Genomic DNA, 20,870 nt, shown 5'->3' with positions numbered 1-20,870 from the left:
TTGCACTCGGTGATGTGTGTCCGTGCTGTACAACTACATTCAGGTGGTACAGAGAATTCCAAAGAGAAAATTTCACTCTAGAGGACAAAGAGTACAGGAAGGCCACAATCATCAGTTATGGAGGAAAACATCAATGCTCTGAGGAAAATGCTGGACAAAGACAGGTGACAGATCTGAAGGCAAGAGAGGATACATTAATGCTAAATGCAACAGCAATTCCTTGGATTCTGCATGATCATTTGCAACTAAAGAAACTTTGTTGTCTTTGGGTGCTGCACAGACTGACAGAAGAGCAGATGACATGACACGTTAAAGAAATTTTCTAAGGGACAATGTCAGAATATGAATAACATCGTGTCGGGTGATGGACTTGGCTGTACTACTACGATGTGCCGACTGAGACTCGAAACAAACTTTGTGTCTTTGAAGATGACAATACACCCACAGCTGTCACAAAATCCCCATCAGTAAAGGAGAACATGATAGTTGTTATCTTCAAATTGAGTGGAATTGTAGAACTTGTTCTTTTGAACATGTAGAAGACAGTCACAGCTAAGTGGTACACTGAGCAGTGCCTGCCTAAAGTCCTCCAGCATTTGAGGAACCTGTGATTGAAGTCAAGAATGGACACTTAGTTCCTCCATCACGACAAACTTCTCAGGCACCCTCCTTACAGCCCAGACCTTGCTCCTTGTGACTTTGCACTGTTCCCCATGTGAAAATGAAGCTGAGAGGAGTGCAGTTTTCAAGCGATGAGGACCTCACAAAGGCTTGGGCCAACATGTGTGCCTGACTCTCTACAGAAATTTGGAAGACCTGGTTTAGGGATTGGTTTCAGAGGATGGAGAGGTGTATTCAATTTGGCGGAAATTACATCAAAAAATTAAATAAATAGAGCAGTACTGCAAAACTTTCCTAGTTCCCTTTGTATTACAAGAAGCTGAATTTATGCGATTGCACACCTGAAATTTAATGGAGCAGTCACTGCACCAAGAAAACAAGATGAATACCCATGTTAAGTATAAGGTGAAGTTTTTCACTAAATCACATAGAGAGCGCTGTTTCCTCCAACTCTCTTCTCTCCTTCCTTTCTCAAAAAATAAATAAACTGATTCCATACTACTATGATGCAGCAAAATATAGCCAAGTATTTAATTAAAATTTCTGTACGTCATGAGGTAACGATCTGTACTTACAGTCTTCACTGCTGACTTCATAGCTGGGTTGGCCTGCAGAACAAACAAGAAAAGACAATATTAAATAATGGGAAAAACATCAAATGAGAAACAAAACTCTAGGAGCACCCTTCACATCAGGTTCTCAAAACAGCAGTAACTACACTGCAGCTTATTGCCTAACTGTTGTCAGATGAAAGTGTTTCCACTTTTTGTGTTTGTAGCTCATAAAGTCTTCTCTGGGAAGAGAGATTACGAAAAAGTAAGGTTAGCATTTAATGTCCCACTGACAACAATGTAATTAACAAAAGAGTGCAAGCTCAGGAAAGAAATTAGACTTGCTCTTTTGACGGAACCATCATGGCACCCACATTCAAAAATTCAAGAAAATTACAGAAAACTTAAATCTGGATTATGAGAGGAGAGATCTGAAACACAGTCGTCCTCAATATGAGTCAAGTGGCTTATCACTGCACCACCTTCCTTGGCAACAGCCATTAAATCCTTAAGACTGGCTTTCTGATAAAAATGAATCATAGCCAATGACAAATGGGTTTGATACTTTGAAATGAACCATTCAGCTAATGAAACAAACAGAAAAATACTGGCATGAATAACTACAGCAGTTATCCTCCAGAAATAAGCTAGTCTGGAAAGTATTGATTGTGGATTGGATGCCACATTCCAAACACAATTACTTAAAGTGTCTACTACAAGACTACTGTATCGAGCACTATTCAAGAGCTAGGAATTTCAATTTAGCGTTGGATCACAGTAGTAACAATAATAGCTACTACAGTTAATTCATTTTTTCATATCATCAACGAATCTACATGATATCAGTTTTCCTAATGAGAATGTATGCAGCTAGGTAGTCATGTTTGTACATTGAAAAAATGAAGCTGCATTTTTGGGTGCTCTATAAATGTTTATTATATGATAAGTTCACATTTCACATCATCTCCTTTTATAGGAGGAACCTGAAGGTAGGTAAAATAGTCTTAAATGAACCTGTGGTGTTCTCAGGGGATAAGCTTTCATTCCCTGCGACACCTCATGAATTCAGTACAATTACATTATTGCATTCACAGACTAAAATAATTATTACAGTCTACCTCAGCAGCACTATCCTTATAGCATGTAAAGAAAATTTTAAACAAAAAATTATTAAAATCACAAAGACTTGGCAAGGCTGGACAATACTTACCTTTAGGGATCACAACTCCCACTATTGCCAACAGAAACACTTAAAGTAGAAACTGTCAATCCCAATTTTCAAAAGTACATGTTAATTCAATGAGGAATGGGGTGCTAGTACCAGAAGATATGTAGCAGGAGAACTGTAAATTTTGGAAGGTAGGAGAGATGTACTGGTTGAATTACAGCTGTGAGGGTGGCCTATAAGTCATACTTGAATAGCTCACATGGTAGAGCACTTGCCCACAAAACGCAAAAGTGCCAGTCCCAGTCCAGTGCAGTGCACTGTTTTAAGCTGCTAGGGAGTTTAAATGTAGTTCTAATTCAAAAACAAAGGTAGATTTTAAAAAAGAAGTAATTCCTCATTCATTTCCTAATTCAATGAAATGCTTGTCGATAATATCACACACACAATAACCAGCATCATAAACACAATGGTGTAAGAAGACCTATGTGAGAGAAGACAAAATAAGTTATATTGTATCTTCCATTGTTTCTTACTGATAACAATATATGCCAAATAAATGAATGCTTCCAGCAATGGCAGCTCTCTCTCAAAAAGTAAACTTATGTGTAATAAAATGGAGGATATAAATTTCACCTTTAACAGGTATTGATCATAAAAGTAGGGCTACTCTGTCTGACACATTTTCCTTCATCTTTGCCAACTCATCATCCTGTCGCCACCCCCTGCCCCCCCCCCCCCACCCTTATCATAACATTTGGCCACTAGTAGCCACCCTCCCCTCAACCACTTAATCTTCCCTCCTCACAGAAAGAATGAAGTGCTACAAAAGCTAGGAGTGCTGTGTTTGATTGTAACTTTTCTAATGGCAATACTGGGAACTGCAACCTAAAAGAATGTGGTGGCTGGTCTTTGTGTTGTTCCCCTTGTACCACGAACTGAACATTCCACAAGGAAAGATGAATCATTCCATAACAATGGTTCAAAAATCTCATCGTTACACCATTCAAACCTTAAAAAAATATGATTTGCATAATGTAAGAACAATTTTGTCAATTTGACGTCATCAACATGAAAAAAATTACTGAATGAGACTGTACTGTACAGTGGACTATGTGAATGAGATAACAGATGAACTGTGTCATTTAAACGGCATGTTGTTGCTCTCCCAACCTCAACACTTATTCAGAGAACAGACGTGCTATAATGTAATGTATTAGCATTATCCTTGTTCTGTGTACTAAGTCTAACACTTTTAGACAGCTTGTACAATTTGGCTCATAGCACATAAAGTAAGTACCAAAAAGTTCTGCTCCCATATTACTGGGCAAAACTTTATGACACTCGCTCATTTTGTTATCCTCACATTTTGCAGTTATAGGCATGACAAAATAATATGGTAACATCTTTGTCAAAATTATTACAAGCAATTAGATAGAACTATAGATCATACAAGCCACAAACTGAGCAACAACTGAGCCAGTGTAATACTGGCTCATCACCAAGCTCAAGTGTAATGGAAAAGATGAGAACGGATATGAACATAGTGCAGGGTATTAGGAAATGAAGTGGATAGTCCACACTGAATTTGTTGTCTGTGGTATTACAGTTAGTCAGTATTACTATTCTCAAGTACTAAATTAACTAGAAGGAGTACTAAGAATGCGCAACCAGCATTGTGGTAATCAAATGATTGTGTCCCTGAAGCAATGTTCCTAGTTAACCAGCACTAATATAACACAGTTTTTGATCCAAAACCAAATCACAACAGTGTTTGTGATTGGTCTAACTTGACACTTTCAGAGAACTAACAGTTAATCAACTGACTGAAAATGACCCTTGGTAGAGGCTGCTGGCACAAGAACTCATTACACTGAACCTCTATCAGCAACAAGGAATTCTAGATACAAAATATAACATATTTAAAAGTGAACTGTATCCATTCTTGAGGTATGCATATGAAACATCCAAACTATTTTGTTGATGGTACACACACACAAATAACGTTTAACTGTACTGTGTGTAATTTTTACTATGTGACATAATAACCCAGGTAACATTTGATACCAACACTTAATATCTTTTAGCCAGTTACACGAATAAATAAGTAACAAACTGCTAACAGTAGCTGTGTAAGTATTTATTCGCCCAATTCTCTGGACATAGCAGAGTTAACACAGATGCTGTGAGAGGCAAAGAACACACAGAAATAAAATGAAAACATTAGTTATCACTATAGACCAATTGAAGTGGGAGGAAATCCTCAGGTGAGAACTTCATTATACTCACGGAAGATAAAATCCAGTTGATAGGTTCTAAGACATTACGCTAGTTGGTTTTGTGGGAACTGCACAATATTTTTATGATGCAGTAGCTCGTTATTTTTTTTAGTTGCAACTTTGGTTAGCTGTTGTGGCTCATCAATTTATATGTTGGTTCACTAGAAAGTGCAAGTGACAGGAGGCAGCAATGTCAAAATCCAGAGCCAACTGCTAAAGAAATGAGTTGCAGGCTTTGTATGCACATTACAGGAAAGTGCAGCCATAAACCACGGACTCCCTTCATATGCAAGCAGTGTAAGTGTTGGTGCCTCACTCAACTGTTCTGCTTTGACTACCCATCGCTGTGGTGCTGAATTTGTTTGTCTGTGATCAACAATGTCTTACAGTCACCAATGCTGCCTACTATACTTTTCTGAGCTAAAATCCTGTGTGTCTGTCAATTGATTCATTAACTTCTATGTATTTCAACTGCTTCCTTAATGATGGAATCCCTGTAAGTTGATGTGAACAAGGGGTTCATAATCTCTCCGTCTGCAGATCAGGATATCATAAAGATATAATCCCTCAAATGCAAAAGACACTTTTCAATGAGCACACAATTTTAACTTGCAATATAAGGAAAAGATAACATGCTCACCCACAGACAAGCACAACATAAAGACTTATGTATTTTGGTTTTGGCCACAGCATTCATTAGAAATGAAAATACATACACATTCATTCACAGAAGCAAGCACACCTCACACACATATGACTGACATCTCTAGTGGATTGGATTGGAATATAACTTTCACCCTGAATAAAATCAACAATCTGAAGGGGGCAAGGATGGGAAAGAGAGATAGAAAGGTACAGGTGGGAAAGGGGGTTGGGGAAGAGAAGAGCAGTGTACTGTCTAGGGGAATGTGCAACGATTTGGGTGAGGAGACACGAGTAGGAAGGAGGTGATAGGACAGAGGGGGCAGAAACTGTTGGGTGGAGGATGTGGGAACAATAGCTTACTGTAGGTTGAAGCTAGGATAATTTCTGGAGCGGGGAATGGGTTGTAAATATAAACTTCATATGCATAGCTCAGAAAACCTGGTGTTGGAGGGAAGGATCCAAATGGCCTGAGTTGTGAGGCTGCCATTGAAATCAAACATGTTATGTTCAGCTGCATGTTGTGCCACAGGGTAGTCTCCATTGCTCTCAGTGCATTTGGCAGTGGCCGTTCATCCTGGTTGACAGCTGGTTGGTTGTCATACCAATATAAAAAGCTGTGCAATGACTGCAGCAGAGCTAGTTTATGACATGGCTGTGTTCACAGGTGGCCCGGGCTCTGATGGGATATGATAAGCATGTGACAGACTTTGCACAGGAAGTGCTGGGTGGGAGGATTGGGCAAGTATTGCACTCGGACTAGGATGTTGTGAAGGTTGGGTGGGTGACAGAACACTACTTTACGAAGGGTGGGAAGGATCTGGCATAGGGTGTTCCTCATATTAGGGGATGATCAGAGATAAAACCCTGACAAAGAAAGTGGTTCAGCAGCTGTTCCAGTCTGAGGTGGTACTGGGTGATTCTCCAGGTGTTGGGAGGATTTCGGGCGTGTGTGCATGTGCCACAGAAAATCTGTTTGCAGACTAGGTCTGTGGGACAGAGCCTGTCTGTGGGACAGAGCCTGTCTATGGGATAGAGCCTGTCTGTGGAGGCCTTTGTGTGACCCCCAGAATACTGGACAATGGAACTGTCATCACTGCAGATATGCCATCTTTGGGTGACTGGGCTGTATGGGAGGGATTTTTTGGGTGTGGAAGGGATGGTAATTTTTGAAATGCAGTCACTGTTGGTGGTTGGTGGACTTAATGTGGATGGAGGTCAAGGTCCAGGAAGGTAGCATGCCGGGTTGAGGAGTACAAGCTGAAGTGGTGACTGGCAGTCTTATCATGCCTCCATCTAGCTCCTGCACTCTCCTCTAGACAGTGCTCTTCTTTCCCCACACTTCATACCATGCTATCTCTCCACCTTACCTGCCCACTCCAGATCGCTCCTTTCATTCAACGTGGCAGTCATATTCCAGTTCATGCTGCCAGAGATGGTAGTCATATGTACATGAGGTGTGCTTGCTTGTGTGAATGAATGTACATGAGGTGTGCTTGCTTGTGTGAATGAATGTTCAAGTGTTTTCTTTTCTGAATCAGGCTTTGGCTGAAAGCTAAATGTCAGTCTTTTCATTGTGCCTGTCTGTTGTTCAATGTGTCATGTTCACAGTCAGTACCAGATGAATCTTTTTCCATATATTGTTGATATTCCAACCTGGAGTTCCCATTGTTCTATTATAATTTAGAAAGTTTATTTAAAAGCAGTTTTAAAAGAGAGCACAAATGTCGAGTAAGATCATTTTGGTAGCAGACTGAATCCCATGCTATGTCAATAAATCATGTTTTTGTTGAAGTTTTGAGATTTAACAGTGTTGGCAGCCACATATGGAATTCAAGCACCACACTGCATCTCAGAAAAGCAATGGCACAATGGAGTTACTGCACATGGCTACTATCCACTGGCACAATGGAACGCCCCTAGCTGTTGAAGGATCACTACAGTGATTATCAATGGTAATACAAAATGAAAAGAGTAAAATTGTGTGTTAATTGTCAAAATGGCCTGCCTATGCATATTTAGGTTTAGTCAGGTTAGACTAGATATACTGTTCATTACAAAGACTGTTAGTATGGAAGTTCTCATGTTTGTGGAACGTGTAAGAATACCAAATACATATTTTATATGAGATGTAACATTTACAGCACAAACTGTAAGAGAACTATCGCCCAAGGATCTGAACCAAATCAAAAACGGGTAGACATTTTATTTGGAATTTAGTTTGGAATTTAGTACGGTGTGTGTGTGTGTGTGTGTGAGAGAGAGAGAGAGAGAGAGAGAGAGAGAGAGAGAGAGAGAGATTTTCACTGGAGTTTCAGCAGATACTTGCAATCTTTTTTGCAATGTGTAGCTGGAAACAGCCCAAACAAACACTGCTCCTAACATCTTTTATGTGACACACAGTGGCAACAGAAACTGTCCATTTGTTTGAGGTTACGAGCAAAATTATTTTTAAAGTGGAATTTTAAGTGTCCATTCAATAAAGTGGAATTTTAAGTGTCCATTCAATAAAGTGACTTGAAATTAGTTTAGTGGTATATTTGTTTTATCAATCTGTATTAAGAGGAACAGTGAAACATGAAGTACTTCAGCAGCAGTTCCTGAGCAGGCTGTTGCACAACAACATCAGTCAGACAGGCCAGGCAGTGCTGTCGCTGCCAGAGTACTGGTTATTTGCCACATTTTTCTGTCACTAATAATATGTTCCATTAAGTTTCGGGTGTGCAGCCGCAAGAAATCTTCTTCTTCTTCTTCTTCTTCTTCTTCTTCTTCTAATATTTCGGCTGCATAACGTTCAGCCATCTTCAGAGTGAACCCCAAGACTGCCATTCCAGTGCTCGCTTCGCCCCTTTATAGTGTTGTATTGCGCGACTGCGCATTCGGCCACAGATGCAAATGCGCCAGAGACGTTGGTCGGCGACAGAGATGTGCATAATGCGTGAGTTGTACCTATGACTCCGCAGTTGATCTGTGTTGGCATATCGATATATCATTGTGAGCTGCACTGTGACAACGTCTTTGCGAGTTTATTACAGCAAGTGCTGGATTCCATGATTTAACAAGATTGAAACCACTATCTCTATTAATTAAATTCATCATCGAGCGAATCTCAATTGCCTCCTTCACTATCAAGTCTCAAAAGGATGATGTAGTTGCCAAAATTTCGACATTGTCATACAACATACTGTGACCATTATCAATACAGTGCTCTGCCACTGCCGACTTGTAAGGTTGTCAAAGTTGTGTGTAGCTCTGGTGTTCTGTACACCTTTCTTGGACAGTACGAGTTGTTTGTCCGATGTAAGAAAGGCCACATTCACATGGAATTTTGTAAACTCCACATTTTCGGAGCAGCAAATCATCTTTGACGGAGTCCATGAGCGCAGCTGTCTTGGGTGGTGGATGAAAAATCACTTTTACTTTGTGTCTGCCAAGAATGCGTCCTATTTTTGATGAGAGGCTACCCACATACGGAAGGAAAGCCATCGATTTAAAGGTTTCTTCATCTTCTTCTGCTTTCTTTGTGGACTTTATGAGCAGTATTTGTTTGGGCTGATTCCTACTGCACACTGCGAAAACAAAACTACAAGTATCTGCTGAAATGTCAGACAAAATGACCCTGATGACCCATACGACACACACCCTGTAGACTGAAATACTAAATGCAATTCAGAATGTACTGTAAACAATCATCATCAGACAAAAGGGGGTTTCAGTTATTTACTTGGTGTGCTATACAGCAGTAGGTAATTAGCCATCAATGAATCTTTCAGCAGGCTTCTTATAGCTGTACTTTAGTAATAGACAAACTTTTTGTGTCACTACAAATATGTTTGCTTGTATGATGAACAACTTTGTGGTCCAAAGAAAGTATTTTCAGGTACTTTTGTAGCTTATATCTAGAACTGATCCACTCAAAACAAGCTGTCAGTTGGAAAAAAAGGTTATAATTTCTCATAAATTTCATTAAGTAATAAATATCCTGCAGGGCTATAGACAGTATTCAGAATCCACACCAAAAATAATTTCGTATACACACTTCTGAACTGGGAGAACTTTATGCAGGATTGAGAAGTAACTTCCCATGCAACATATGGCTTTAAAAGTCTAGCAACAGTGTACTAGCAAAGTAAGATATGTTTAGGAGTTCCAGTATTTGTGTGATGTGTTCTTACTAAGTGAATTTAATAACTAGTTGTAATCCTGAGCAATTAGAGCTATCAAATGGCAACAATGTACAGTCCTACAATCCAGTGGTTAGGTGGCACAGAGGGTTCAAGTGCTCTTAAACAAGTCCGAATGATGATGAATAAAATGACAGATTATCTCTGTGCGAAGAACTGGGAATCACATGAGATGGAAGAGGGGTGGATGTATCACTTATGGTGTCGAGAAAGGAGCAAAGCAGGAAGTGGAAATGTCTGCATTTATCACTGCCAAGTAAGATGTGGACCAAGACGTAAACCAAACCATCATAGGAAAGATGGTACTTACAAGGAGAGGTCCCCAGTGGTGGAATCAAGTTTCTGAAACCATCTATACATTGATGTAGGTTAGGGTCCCCAGTATTATGCCCTCCAACCATTCACCCTGGTGGGGCCCTCTTTTGTGAGTTAAAACAAAAAACAAAAAGAAAAAAAATTGTAATATTGTGTTATGTTCTACAGCCTTGAATTAGACAGTAGTATAAAGCAGCACTGTAGCATAATGATTAGCAGAAGAGCCTGACATGCAGAAGGCTGCAGTTTGTAATCTTGTCAGGAGCCCCAATATTTTTAATTTTTAAATTTTTATCAAAATGACTATTTTTAGCCAATTAGTTGGCTAAAATGTAATTTTTTTTTTTTTAAAATTCTAACCCTTTGTCATGTAATTTCAATCACCATATGAACTTTTACATGTGCTCTTATTTTTTCTTGCTATCTTTTCCTCATTTGGAATATTTGTGCATGTTGATTTTAATTAGTTTTTATATTAATTCCAATTTAATTTCTTCCATTTTATTATTTTATATTTTTGTCCATGTTATTGCATTCATTATTTCTATTCCTCTTTTCTGCATTAATTTATAGTTCATTCTTGCTAAACAAACCTACAGCAACTGATGAATAATTATTTATTAATGCAACCAGTTAGGTTGAGCAAAATATGAAATGTGTTGTTATTTACACATCATCTTTCATTTACATCTCTGTCTGTGTTATTTTGTTCAAACTGAAACCGAAATTTGTGTGTTAATTGCTGAATGGTGATTACCATCCAGAAAAAAATATACATCTTACATGTAACGAAAAATACGTTTTTGACACCATTACACAGGCAATATAAATATATCATCTTTTGATTTTTAACTAACAGATCAGCATTTTCAAAAGTTTAAATACTGTGATAAATAAATAAAAATAATTAAAATCACATGCACAGAGATCCCAAATGAAAACGGAATGATAGGAATAAAAAACAAGATAAAATGAAAAAGTTAATATAATGATTAATATGATGTTACAAAGGATTAGAAGTATAAAAAATATATTTAAAGCAATAAATTGAATAAAAATCAAAGTTATTTTCATAACAATTAAAAAAAAAAGCATGTGATGGAATTTGAACCCAGATCCTTCTGCACTGCACATCATGCTCCAATGGTAACCACTACATAACAATGCAGTTATATAAACTGCTGTCAAATTAAAGGCTCTGGAACATAATGCAAAATTACGATTTTTTTCTGATTACTCGCAAACTTCGGCCCATAAGGGCGAATGGCTGCAGGGTCAGATACCTGGGATCCTAACCTACATTACCACATAAATGGTTTCTAAAAGTTGATCCCATCCCTGGGGTCTCTCATTGTTAGTGTTTTTTTTTGGGACTACCATAGTGTGGTGCTAACAGATCATGTTTGCAGTTTGTATTCTGGGCGAGCATCCACGGCTTGAAGTGAGGCAGTGTAAGCATTCGGGTACTGTTCCTGCAGTACCTGGTGCGTAGTGTTTTGGACAAACTATCATAGGAGAAGATTTTAACCTAAAGCAATATGGCACACATGTGAAGCTGAATTGTCCTCCATACAGGACAGCTTATGTCTAGCCTCCTTGTTCATAGGAACAACATATAAGCTTGCTCCATATGAATCTTCCTGTGCAATAAATGAATTATCGAAGGCAGGACTTGTGATGTCAGCAAAATGTATGGTCCTCATCCTGTTTATGCAACACACAATACACTGACAAATCCATGTGTCTGCCATCAATCTGCATTTAGAAGTAAGACTCTTGCTAAAGTTCTATACAACTGCGTATTATTTGTAAATTCCTATGCTCATTAGTGGTTGCATGGTCTAATCGTCCAGGTTGGTTCATTAAATGTCAGATTAATAATGGTAGGATTGAAATTATCATTGCTCCTGAGAGTCATAATTGTGGTGGTCTTTCTTGTAGCACTTCAATATGAGTTTCAGTTCTGGCAAAACCAAAAATGTGTATGTTGAAAAGTTGTGTCATACTGAATTAAATTATGGGTTCCACATTAAACTATATGGTCCTCATATAACTGTCTCGTTATGTTGTTTCACTTGTAAGCAACGTTACCTACATCTCCAATTCGAAAACATGCAGAAAATATCACTTACTGGGGGCCAATTTTCATGTTAGTATCTGAGTTACAGCTTCACACCAAAATGATACCTGGTTAGATGTATGAGAGGACTGGCTGTTCCTTTGGTTGGCAGTGAATATAAATCATCAGACGATAAATAAATGTGTTATCTGTTTATATATAGTGTGCATGTGTGTGTGTCCTGCATATCCCTGTCAAACTCCTGGATCAACTACAACCAAATATGGCACAGAAACAGCAGGCCTCATGAGTATCAAGCACTGTGGCATTTATAACCTCCAATAGAAGCAGAGATACGTGCCTCTGGCATATAGGCTGCCCTGCACAAGAGGCATGTGGGAACAGTATCGGCCTGCCAAATCAACCTGTTTTGATGGGAAGCCTAAAAGTCATGGGCAAGAAATAGTTTTCTGAGCTCCAGCATGTAGGCTACCCTCCATGGCAGGCATGTTGTGAGAGCAGTATTGGCCGGCTTTATTGAACATTGTAGCAGGGGATACATGTGCTGATGAGCAAGGCTGGTGACAGGTTGAGATGGACAGAGCAAGGGGGAGGAGGAAATGGACAGAGATAGGGGAGGAGGGGAGGGGTGCATGAGGCATGTGGAAGGTACAGAGGGGTAGTGGGTAGGTGGAAGAGGCAGAAGCAGAGATGGAAAGAGAGAGGAGAGGAGGATATGGCCAGAAGGAGGGAGGAGGATATGGTTAGAGGGAATGGGTGGAGGATATGGTCAGAGAGACAGGATGGAGGAAATGGACAAAGAGAGGGCTAGGAGGAGATGTGTCAAATATAAATGTCAAACACATGAAGCTGCAGTAAGGATAGCAAATAAATAAACTGATAAAAAAATTCTGATGAGTGTCTTAGTTTGAACAAATCCATAGCTGCATAATTCCATCTTCGGTCACAATTACATTTTGTACCTTGAAGTTCCCACTTTAGTCTTTATATGGTACACATTTCTTTTCTCCAAGCTTTCATGATTCTAAGAACACAAAGAAGTGGTGTACTGTGACAGTGAAAGTGTGTCACATATATTTAATTTTTATTTCTCTCAGATTTAATATAGAGATATGCTGTGACAATGAAAGGAAGCTGCTGGTGTTGATCTGCACTGCAGTGTCCATAGCTATAATGTTGGATGATTTATGCTCAAAGCTGGCAACCTTCCTGACTGGAAATTTAAGTTCAGAACAACAGCGAAAAACAACTTAATTCCTAGTTCACTGACCAGCAATGACAACTCAATGAAAGTGGATTTACTTGCATTTGACAGGTCCTTTCTCACAGCCATTTCGTAAATACGAGGCGTGTTTTTTAAGTAAGTACTGTTTTGAAATTAAAAAGAGACTTGGTAAGATATCTCAATAATTTTATTTTTATATGAAAGCCTTTACCTTAATCTACTTTTCTACATAATTTCCGTCAGTATTGAGGCACTTGTCATAACGTTATACCAGTTTTAAATACCCTCCTCATACAAGTCTGCTGCCTGACTTGTTAACCACTGCATCACCACTGTTTTGACTTCGTCATCGTCTTGAAGATGCTGACTGCCCAGGTGTTTCTTCAAATGCAGGAACAGATGGTAGCCACTGGGCACAAGATCGTGGCTGTATAGAGGATAAACTAGAGTTTCCCATTGAAAATATGTGATGAGATCTTTGGTCCGACTCGCCATATCTGGACGGGCACTGTCTTGCAGCAAAATGATGCCCTTGCTCAACTTCCATGGCCTGTTGCTTTGATTGTGGTGTGACATACGCCACCCATGTTTCATTGCCCATAACAATTTGGCTTAAGAAATCATCACCGTCGTCGTGGTACCGCTCAAGGAAAGTCAATGCACTGTCTAAACGTTTAGTTTTGTGCACATCCGTCAACATGTTGGGTACCCAACGTGTGCACAATTTTTGATAATTCAAGTGCTCGGTCACAATTCCATACAAAACACTACAAGAAACATTAGGAAAGTCATCTCGCAAGGAGGAAATTGCAAAGCGTCTGTTTTCTCTCACCTTATTCTCCACTTCCTGCACCAAACTTTCATTAACGACCAAAGGACGCCCACTCCGTTGTTCATCATGCACATCTGTGCGGCCATCTTTAAATGCTCTCACCCACTTTCTTACCATTCAATCACTCATGTTTTCTCCATAAACTGCACAGATCTTATGATGAATATCTATCGCTTTTAGGACTTTAGCACTAAGAAATCTGATAACAGCCCGTACTTCACAGTCGGTGGGGCTCACAATTATCAGAGGCATCTTAAACACCCAGTACACGACGTAAACAAGAAAGAATCCGACTGTAATGGCATCAGTGCGAAGATTAAGGTACAGGCTTTCATGTAAAAATAAAATTATTGAGATATCTTAGCACATCTTTTTTTAATTTCAAAATCGTACGTACTTAAAAAACACGCCTCGTACATAATCCTTATTTACTGGTACGGATGAAAAATGAGAGGTCATGGCTTCAGAAATTCTCCAGACTTTTCTCAAAAAGCATCTCTTGTGAGACTATTTTGAAACTAATTGCACTTATTACCTTCTTATGTCAGTGTGAAAATGAATGAAAAAGCGCTAACAAGCGTCTACTGTGGCAATTGGCTAAATCATGGACGAATATTTGGTCTTCTATTCACAATGAATATTTTCATGCATGTTGCTATGCCTGCAACACCAGGCAAAACACACAGAAAAATACATCCTTTCATTTGACTGATGTCAACAGAAAACCTATGTGACACTATAACAACTGCGAATGTGATCATGTGGATGGCTCACTGGCTACCAATGGAACGGTCTCTTGCTTAATCCTTAGTTAAGACATCTGAATTATCTTCCATGGGTAAAACAAGAATTCGATCCACCCACCTCATGAAAACAAATGTGCAAGCCTTTGTTCTGTGCCTCTTTGGCAGCTTGCATGTGAAATCTCCGAATTATTTTTGTAAGTAGTTTTCACAGTAGTTTTCACGAGATTTGAAGCTATGTGAGTTTTATTTATTTTTACTTAATACTGATCTCTGGTGCACATTAATGGCTGCCAAGAGGAATTCCTTAGTTTGTTAGTGACTCGCAGATGTCCCAAAACCCACGTGACAACAGTTTACCAAACTTGGTAACTTCATCTCAGATATTGGAGAGGGTGAAAAATATGTATGTTGATTCATGCTGATTACATCCATTGCTATGCTTTGTGGTGTAAAAGTAAATAATGATTGTATCTGCTCTTTTTAGAAATGAAATTATAATCACAAATACAAATATGAGGAGGAAAGAACAAGACAAATCATAGATTAATTCATAGGACAGTTTCATTTAATGAAAAACAATACACTGAATTCTGGAGATTGTCTAAACTGACTGTTGTCTATGGCATTCCTCCTCCTTAACAGCCAGTTACATTCATATTAACTTCAATATAAAATAAAAGTACGTTTCTCTCATGGCATGACAGATTATTGCCAAAACAACCAGAATTGATGAAGTCAAGAGAGCAGTTTTAACATTAAATGTATTTAGTTATTTGCTTCTGTGCTACAAAGGGTGCAGCATCATTTGTTCTCTCTCAAGTCACTTTTGAGATTTTTGAAAAATTGGCAATTTATCTTGAGCCTCAAATGAGAGAGACATTCCCATCCATATTGACTGATGGGTGAAAACAGCACATTACCATATTATTCTGTTAATTCAATTTTAATACACACATTTATAAACTTGCTGCAGTTGTCAATTCTTTTACTCAACAATGTAGGAAAAAGACAAATTACTACTTACCATAAGCATGGCACATTAAGTTGCAGAAAGGCGCAATTAAAAGACACTTACATGAAGCTTTCGGCCACAGCCTTCACCAGAACATGAAAGAGAAACACTAGAATGCATTCTGGTCTCAGCTGCCAGAGTTGGGGGTCATGTGTGCATGAAGTGTGCTTGCTTGTGTGAATGAATGGTATTTGTTTCTATTTCTTGTTCTGATGAAGGCTGTGGCCAAAAGCTTTGGCATCTTAATTGTGCCTTTTTGCAACTTAACATATCCTCTTTATGGCAAGCAGCAATCTATCTTTTTCTACTTTGTTGATGTTCTAACGTGAGGGTTTCCATTGTTTAATTTGTTTACTCATCTAGCTGTCATATAATTAGTTATGCTCAGAGCTGCTGTGCAGAATTGGCACAGCTGATTCAGTTAATATATTGACCAAAATACTGATACAAGGTATGCTTTGTTGTCATCGTGTTCTACATTTTCTCTTTATCCAGCATCAGACCAAGTTGGGGTATTTGTGGTACTTCTCCATTTTTATTTTGTCTGTCTTTCCACCATTCTGCTTCTGTAACTGAGTCACTCCAGTCAAAGAACATTTTGTGTACTCTGATATGTAACCTAAACATACAGATCTTGCAATTCATCTTTCGATGCAAAAGTTTAAGTCTTTACCGTAATTGTTTATAAGCGTGTTCCAACAAACAAAGTTTTCCATAAGAAAATTGGAAATAGAATTAGAATACAAATATGTCAAATTTAGTTGCAATAAAAATATTACACTGGAAGCTAGAAAGTTTTATTTCTTTTTTGTATGTGTCAACAATTCAATGCATCTGCCTTTTTGTGAGTGGTCTTTTCCACTCCTAAGGTATGTTACAATTTCCTTTACTTCATGTGATGTGGATTATTTCATTAGGCTGACGTGAAACATTAGCAATGTTTTACACGTGGTGAATATTTACTTCAAAGGGACCAAATTACACTTACTACAGTTCACATCTGGGATAACTATTATGATACAGAGTGTATTATTTGTATGAGATTTACATACATTTATTTTTTAAAAATCTTAGTATATATCAAGTACTACTATGGACAAGAAAAATCAAGAGTAAACGTCTCAAAACTGTTGCACACTTATTGTCTGTTGAAAGTCTTTAACTGACAATTGCAAGAATTAAACCAGAAATTAAAGATCTGAACTGAATTTTACTTAACGAGGTAGGATAAAAAGTACTGAAGTATTCATGCAAACACTGCCCTGATTGAAACACTCCCTGATTGAAACACTTTACAATAGTTATATTGTGCTGTTTGAAGACTTTCCTGATGCAATAACTGCTTCATTGGTTCATGGGCATTGTATTGGAAAATAATGTGAAAGCTGCACAATATTTTAATGAGGTAGCTGCTTGTAATCTTCTGGTGCTTATTAACGTGTTGCTGCAGTGACTCACTAATACATGCACTGCTTTGCCAGCAAAACACAGGTGCTAAGGAGTGACACTGCACCGTCATCTTAGACTAATCAGAGAACAGCGACATCCAGGGCCCCTGCTAGAAAAAACAGGCCACGGTATTCGCACACATGATGCGGGAAAAACACAGCCACAAATCACGGCCCTGCGCCCACACAGGCAGAGTGTTTGCACCCGATGTAAGTGTGTGGACTCCGATTGCCTGTCTGTGAAGACTAGGATTCATTTGTCTGCAGCCAATAATGCCTTAGTGCCACCAATGCTGGTTCCTATGGCTTGCTGAGTTGCACACTGGATGTCAACACACTCAACGATTCATCTATGATGGTGCTATGGCCCCAATTCTTGGCACCTGCACTTTTCTTGCAAAGCGGCACATATATTGGTGAGCCACTGCAGCAGTGTGTCAGCAAGCACTTGAAGATGATGAACTGTTGTCTTGTTGAAATATTGTGCAGCTTTCACAACGGTATCCAATGCAACACCCGTGGACCAATGACGCAATAGATATATTATTCAGAAGTTATATACCATTGTCAACTTGCTTTATCTAAATGACCAACTGCTCAGATACAAAAAGTAGCCTGTCTTGCAGGAGACACTGTAATGCAAAACAACTTTAAACAAGTAAGTGCTGCTCGTCATACAGTATTTTTCTGGGCAGTTTATCAAAAATGTTGCACATCATTTGTTTGCATGCCAAATTTAAGTGACTACAGGGCAGTGTTGTACCTTTCCAAACTAATACTGTACTTTTGAATTCACTATTATTATAAAGCTTTAATGGATTCTTGGTATTATATTTAATGACAGAACAAACGCACTTGAGGATGCGTGCTTTGATTGAACTTAACAGTACTCTGCATGCACTTACAGAACAGATCATGCTATGAGCATGTGGCACTCGAGAAAGAACTACAATTGGCTGGCAGGTAGTCCCTACCTCTCAGCTCACTGAAATCCGACCCTATAGATATTTTTATCAAAGTATAGATAACATTCCCTGCTGTGGGTAGGCCTTGCAGTTACACAGCCAGCAACCAACAAGGCATCCGAGGGAAACGGTCATCTAACTCATAGGGGCCTGCATTCACCCTGACAGCCGCAACTCTGCCAGAATCCACCCGGCCATCAGGTGGCATCCCAGGCACAGACAGAGGTCGCCGGACCTATCCTCCTCTGTGGGCCACACGACAAAGTAGTGCCTACGTTATCTTGGCACCTAGTCTCATTTAGACGGGTGCTTGAGCCACTTTGGAGCCATTGAAACACTGTTGCTGCTTTCCGAGTCATTGATCAGCTAGTGGACTTGCAAGAATTCAGATCTTTCTTTCTTTAGTGCTACCGAGACTTGATTGTGATCCATCATACTGGGACTTTGATACTGGACTGTCCTCCTGGGACTCTGACTTGTATCAATTCTATGTACACAATTATCTAAATATTCTTTGGACTGTCTCGTTGGAACCTGAAATTTCTCTAACATAGTGCAGTAGGTATTTACTAGTTAGTGACATTTTCCAATTATTGTTAATTTCCTTCAGTTTTCAGTCAATACTGAAGTTTATATCTTATTCAAGAAGTGACTCATTCATTCAGGCCTTTGGCCTCCATATAAATACTGCCATTATTGCCACAATCGAGAAGAGACTTTCTTTAAGAATAAACAGTATTGAAAGGAGAGGAGGAGGGGTTAGGGGGAAGGGGGGGAGAGAGGGGGGAGAGAGAGAGGGAGAGAGGGGGGAGAGAGAGAGGGGGGAGAGAGAGAGGGGGGAGAGAGAGAGGGGGGAGAGAGAGAGGGGGGAGAGAGAGAGGGGGGAGAGAGAGAGGGGGGAGAGAGAGAGGGGGGAGAGAGAGAGGGGGGAGAGAGAGAGGGGGGAGAGAGAGAGGGTGGAGAGAGAGAGGGTGGAGAGAGAGAGGGTGGAGAGAGAGAGGGTGGAGAGAGAGAGGGTGGAGAGAGAGAGGGTGGAGAGAGAGAGGGTGGAGAGAGAGAGGGTGGAGAGAGAGAGGGTGGAGAGAGAGAGGGTGGAGAGAGAGAGGGTGGAGAGAGAGAGGGTGGAGAGAGAGAGGGTGGAGAGAGAGAGGGTGGAGAGAGAGAGGGTGGAGAGAGAGAGGGTGGAGAGAGAGAGGGTGGAGAGAGAGAGGGTGGAGAGAGAGAGGGTGGAGAGAGAGGGGTGGAGAGAGAGGGGTGGAGAGAGAGGGGTGGAGAGAGAGGGGTGGAGAGAGAGGGGTGGAGAGAGAGGGGTGGAGAGAGGGGTGGAGAGAGGGGTGGAGAGAGGGGTGGAGAGAGGGGTGGAGAGAGGGGTGGAGAGAGGGGTGGAGAGAGGGGTGGAGAGAGGGGTGGAGAGAGGGGTGGAGAGAGGGGTGGAGAGAGGGGTGGAGAGAGGGGTGGAGAGAGGGGTGGAGAGAGGGGTGGAGAGAGGGGTGGAGAGAGGGGTGGAGAGAGGGGTGGAGAGAGGGGTGGAGAGAGGGGTGGAGAGAGGGGTGGAGAGAGGGGTGGAGAGAGGGGTGGAGAGAGGGGTGGAGAGAGGGGTGGAGAGAGGGGTGGAGAGAGGGGTGGAGAGAGGGGTGGAGAGAGGGGTGGAGAGAGGGGTGGAGAGAGGGGTGGAGAGAGGGGTGGAGAGAGGGGTGGAGAGAGGGGTGGAGAGAGGGGTGGAGAGAGGGGTGGAGAGAGGGGTGGAGAGAGGGGTGGAGAGAGGGGTGGAGAGAGGGGTGGAGAGAGGGGTGGAGAGAGGGGTGGAGAGAGGGGTGGAGAGAGGGGTGGAGAGAGGGGTGGAGAGAGGGGTGGAGAGAGGGGTGGAGAGAGGGGTGGAGAGAGGGGTGGAGAGAGGGGTGGAGAGAGGGGTGGAGGGGGGAGGTGAAGGAGGAAGCAGAGGGACAGAGGTTCAGGGTGTGCGAAGGTAGGTTGAAGAGGAACAGGTTGCGATAATTGGACATACTGGTCTGCCATATATGTCGTGTGTATTCGAGCCAAGGCGAGGTAAAAAGCTAATAACAGTATATTATCTAAAGATCATATGTATACTCTCATCAATTGCAATACCAACCCAAAATTAACAATGGAGAATTTCAATGCACATCATCCTGCAAAGGATCCATGTCAAGAGGATATATCTCAGAGATTAATCAGAATGACCTTTCACAAAAGTAACTTGGTGATATTCAATGATGAGAGACCAATGATATTCAATACTGCAAACCAATGAAGCAGTGCAACCCAACTGGGTTTTATTGTCCCCCATCCTTGGCTACAATTTCTACATGGGATTTGTGGACAATTCACTAGGCTCAGACCATTTACCAATCATCCTCAGATGAATACCAGAACGTTCTGATAGATTGATTATACGTAACAGGTACTGCTGGGACATGTGAATGGTAGACTGGAGTTAATATAAAGTGGCAACAGACTAAGTTCAAGTAAACTCAGTAGTAGTTTACATCAATTTCAGAAAAAAAATATAGAAGCAGCAGTGAAGATGTCCAATACACAGAATTACCCATTCGTTCCTAGAGAGAGAGAGGGAAAAAACTGTCAGACTAATGCGATGAAGAATGTGAAAATATGGTGTAGGAATGTACTGCAATCATACAAATGACAAGTGGCAGTAGAAAATTACATTAATTTCAATGAAATGCAGACAAAAGTAAAGCGACTCCTAAAGGAAAAGAAATGAAATAATTGGAAGAATTTCTGCTACAGTTTAAATGCAATGTGACAGATTTTGTCTCTCCAGGA

At 40.3% G+C, this 20,870-nt stretch overlaps 1 protein-coding gene across 2 annotated transcripts in view; it reads right to left on the bottom strand.

The window, feature by feature from the left end:
• The window catches only part of LOC126268180 (DENN domain-containing protein 1A-like), a 257,983-nt gene that overhangs the window by 79,725 nt on the left and 157,388 nt on the right, over positions 1-20,870 (bottom strand). For both annotated transcript variants that reach the window (XM_049973781.1, XM_049973782.1), the window contains exon 10: positions 1,197-1,229. In XM_049973781.1, coding sequence (XP_049829738.1) covers positions 1,197-1,229 — 33 coding nt within the window. The remainder of the gene's footprint in view (positions 1-1,196; positions 1,230-20,870) is intronic.

The sequence above is a fragment of the Schistocerca gregaria genome, chromosome 4, assembly GCF_023897955.1.
Source record: "Schistocerca gregaria isolate iqSchGreg1 chromosome 4, iqSchGreg1.2, whole genome shotgun sequence".
Taxonomy (NCBI): Eukaryota; Metazoa; Arthropoda; class Insecta; order Orthoptera; family Acrididae; genus Schistocerca; species Schistocerca gregaria.
This window is presented reverse-complemented; position numbering and strand designations above follow the sequence as displayed.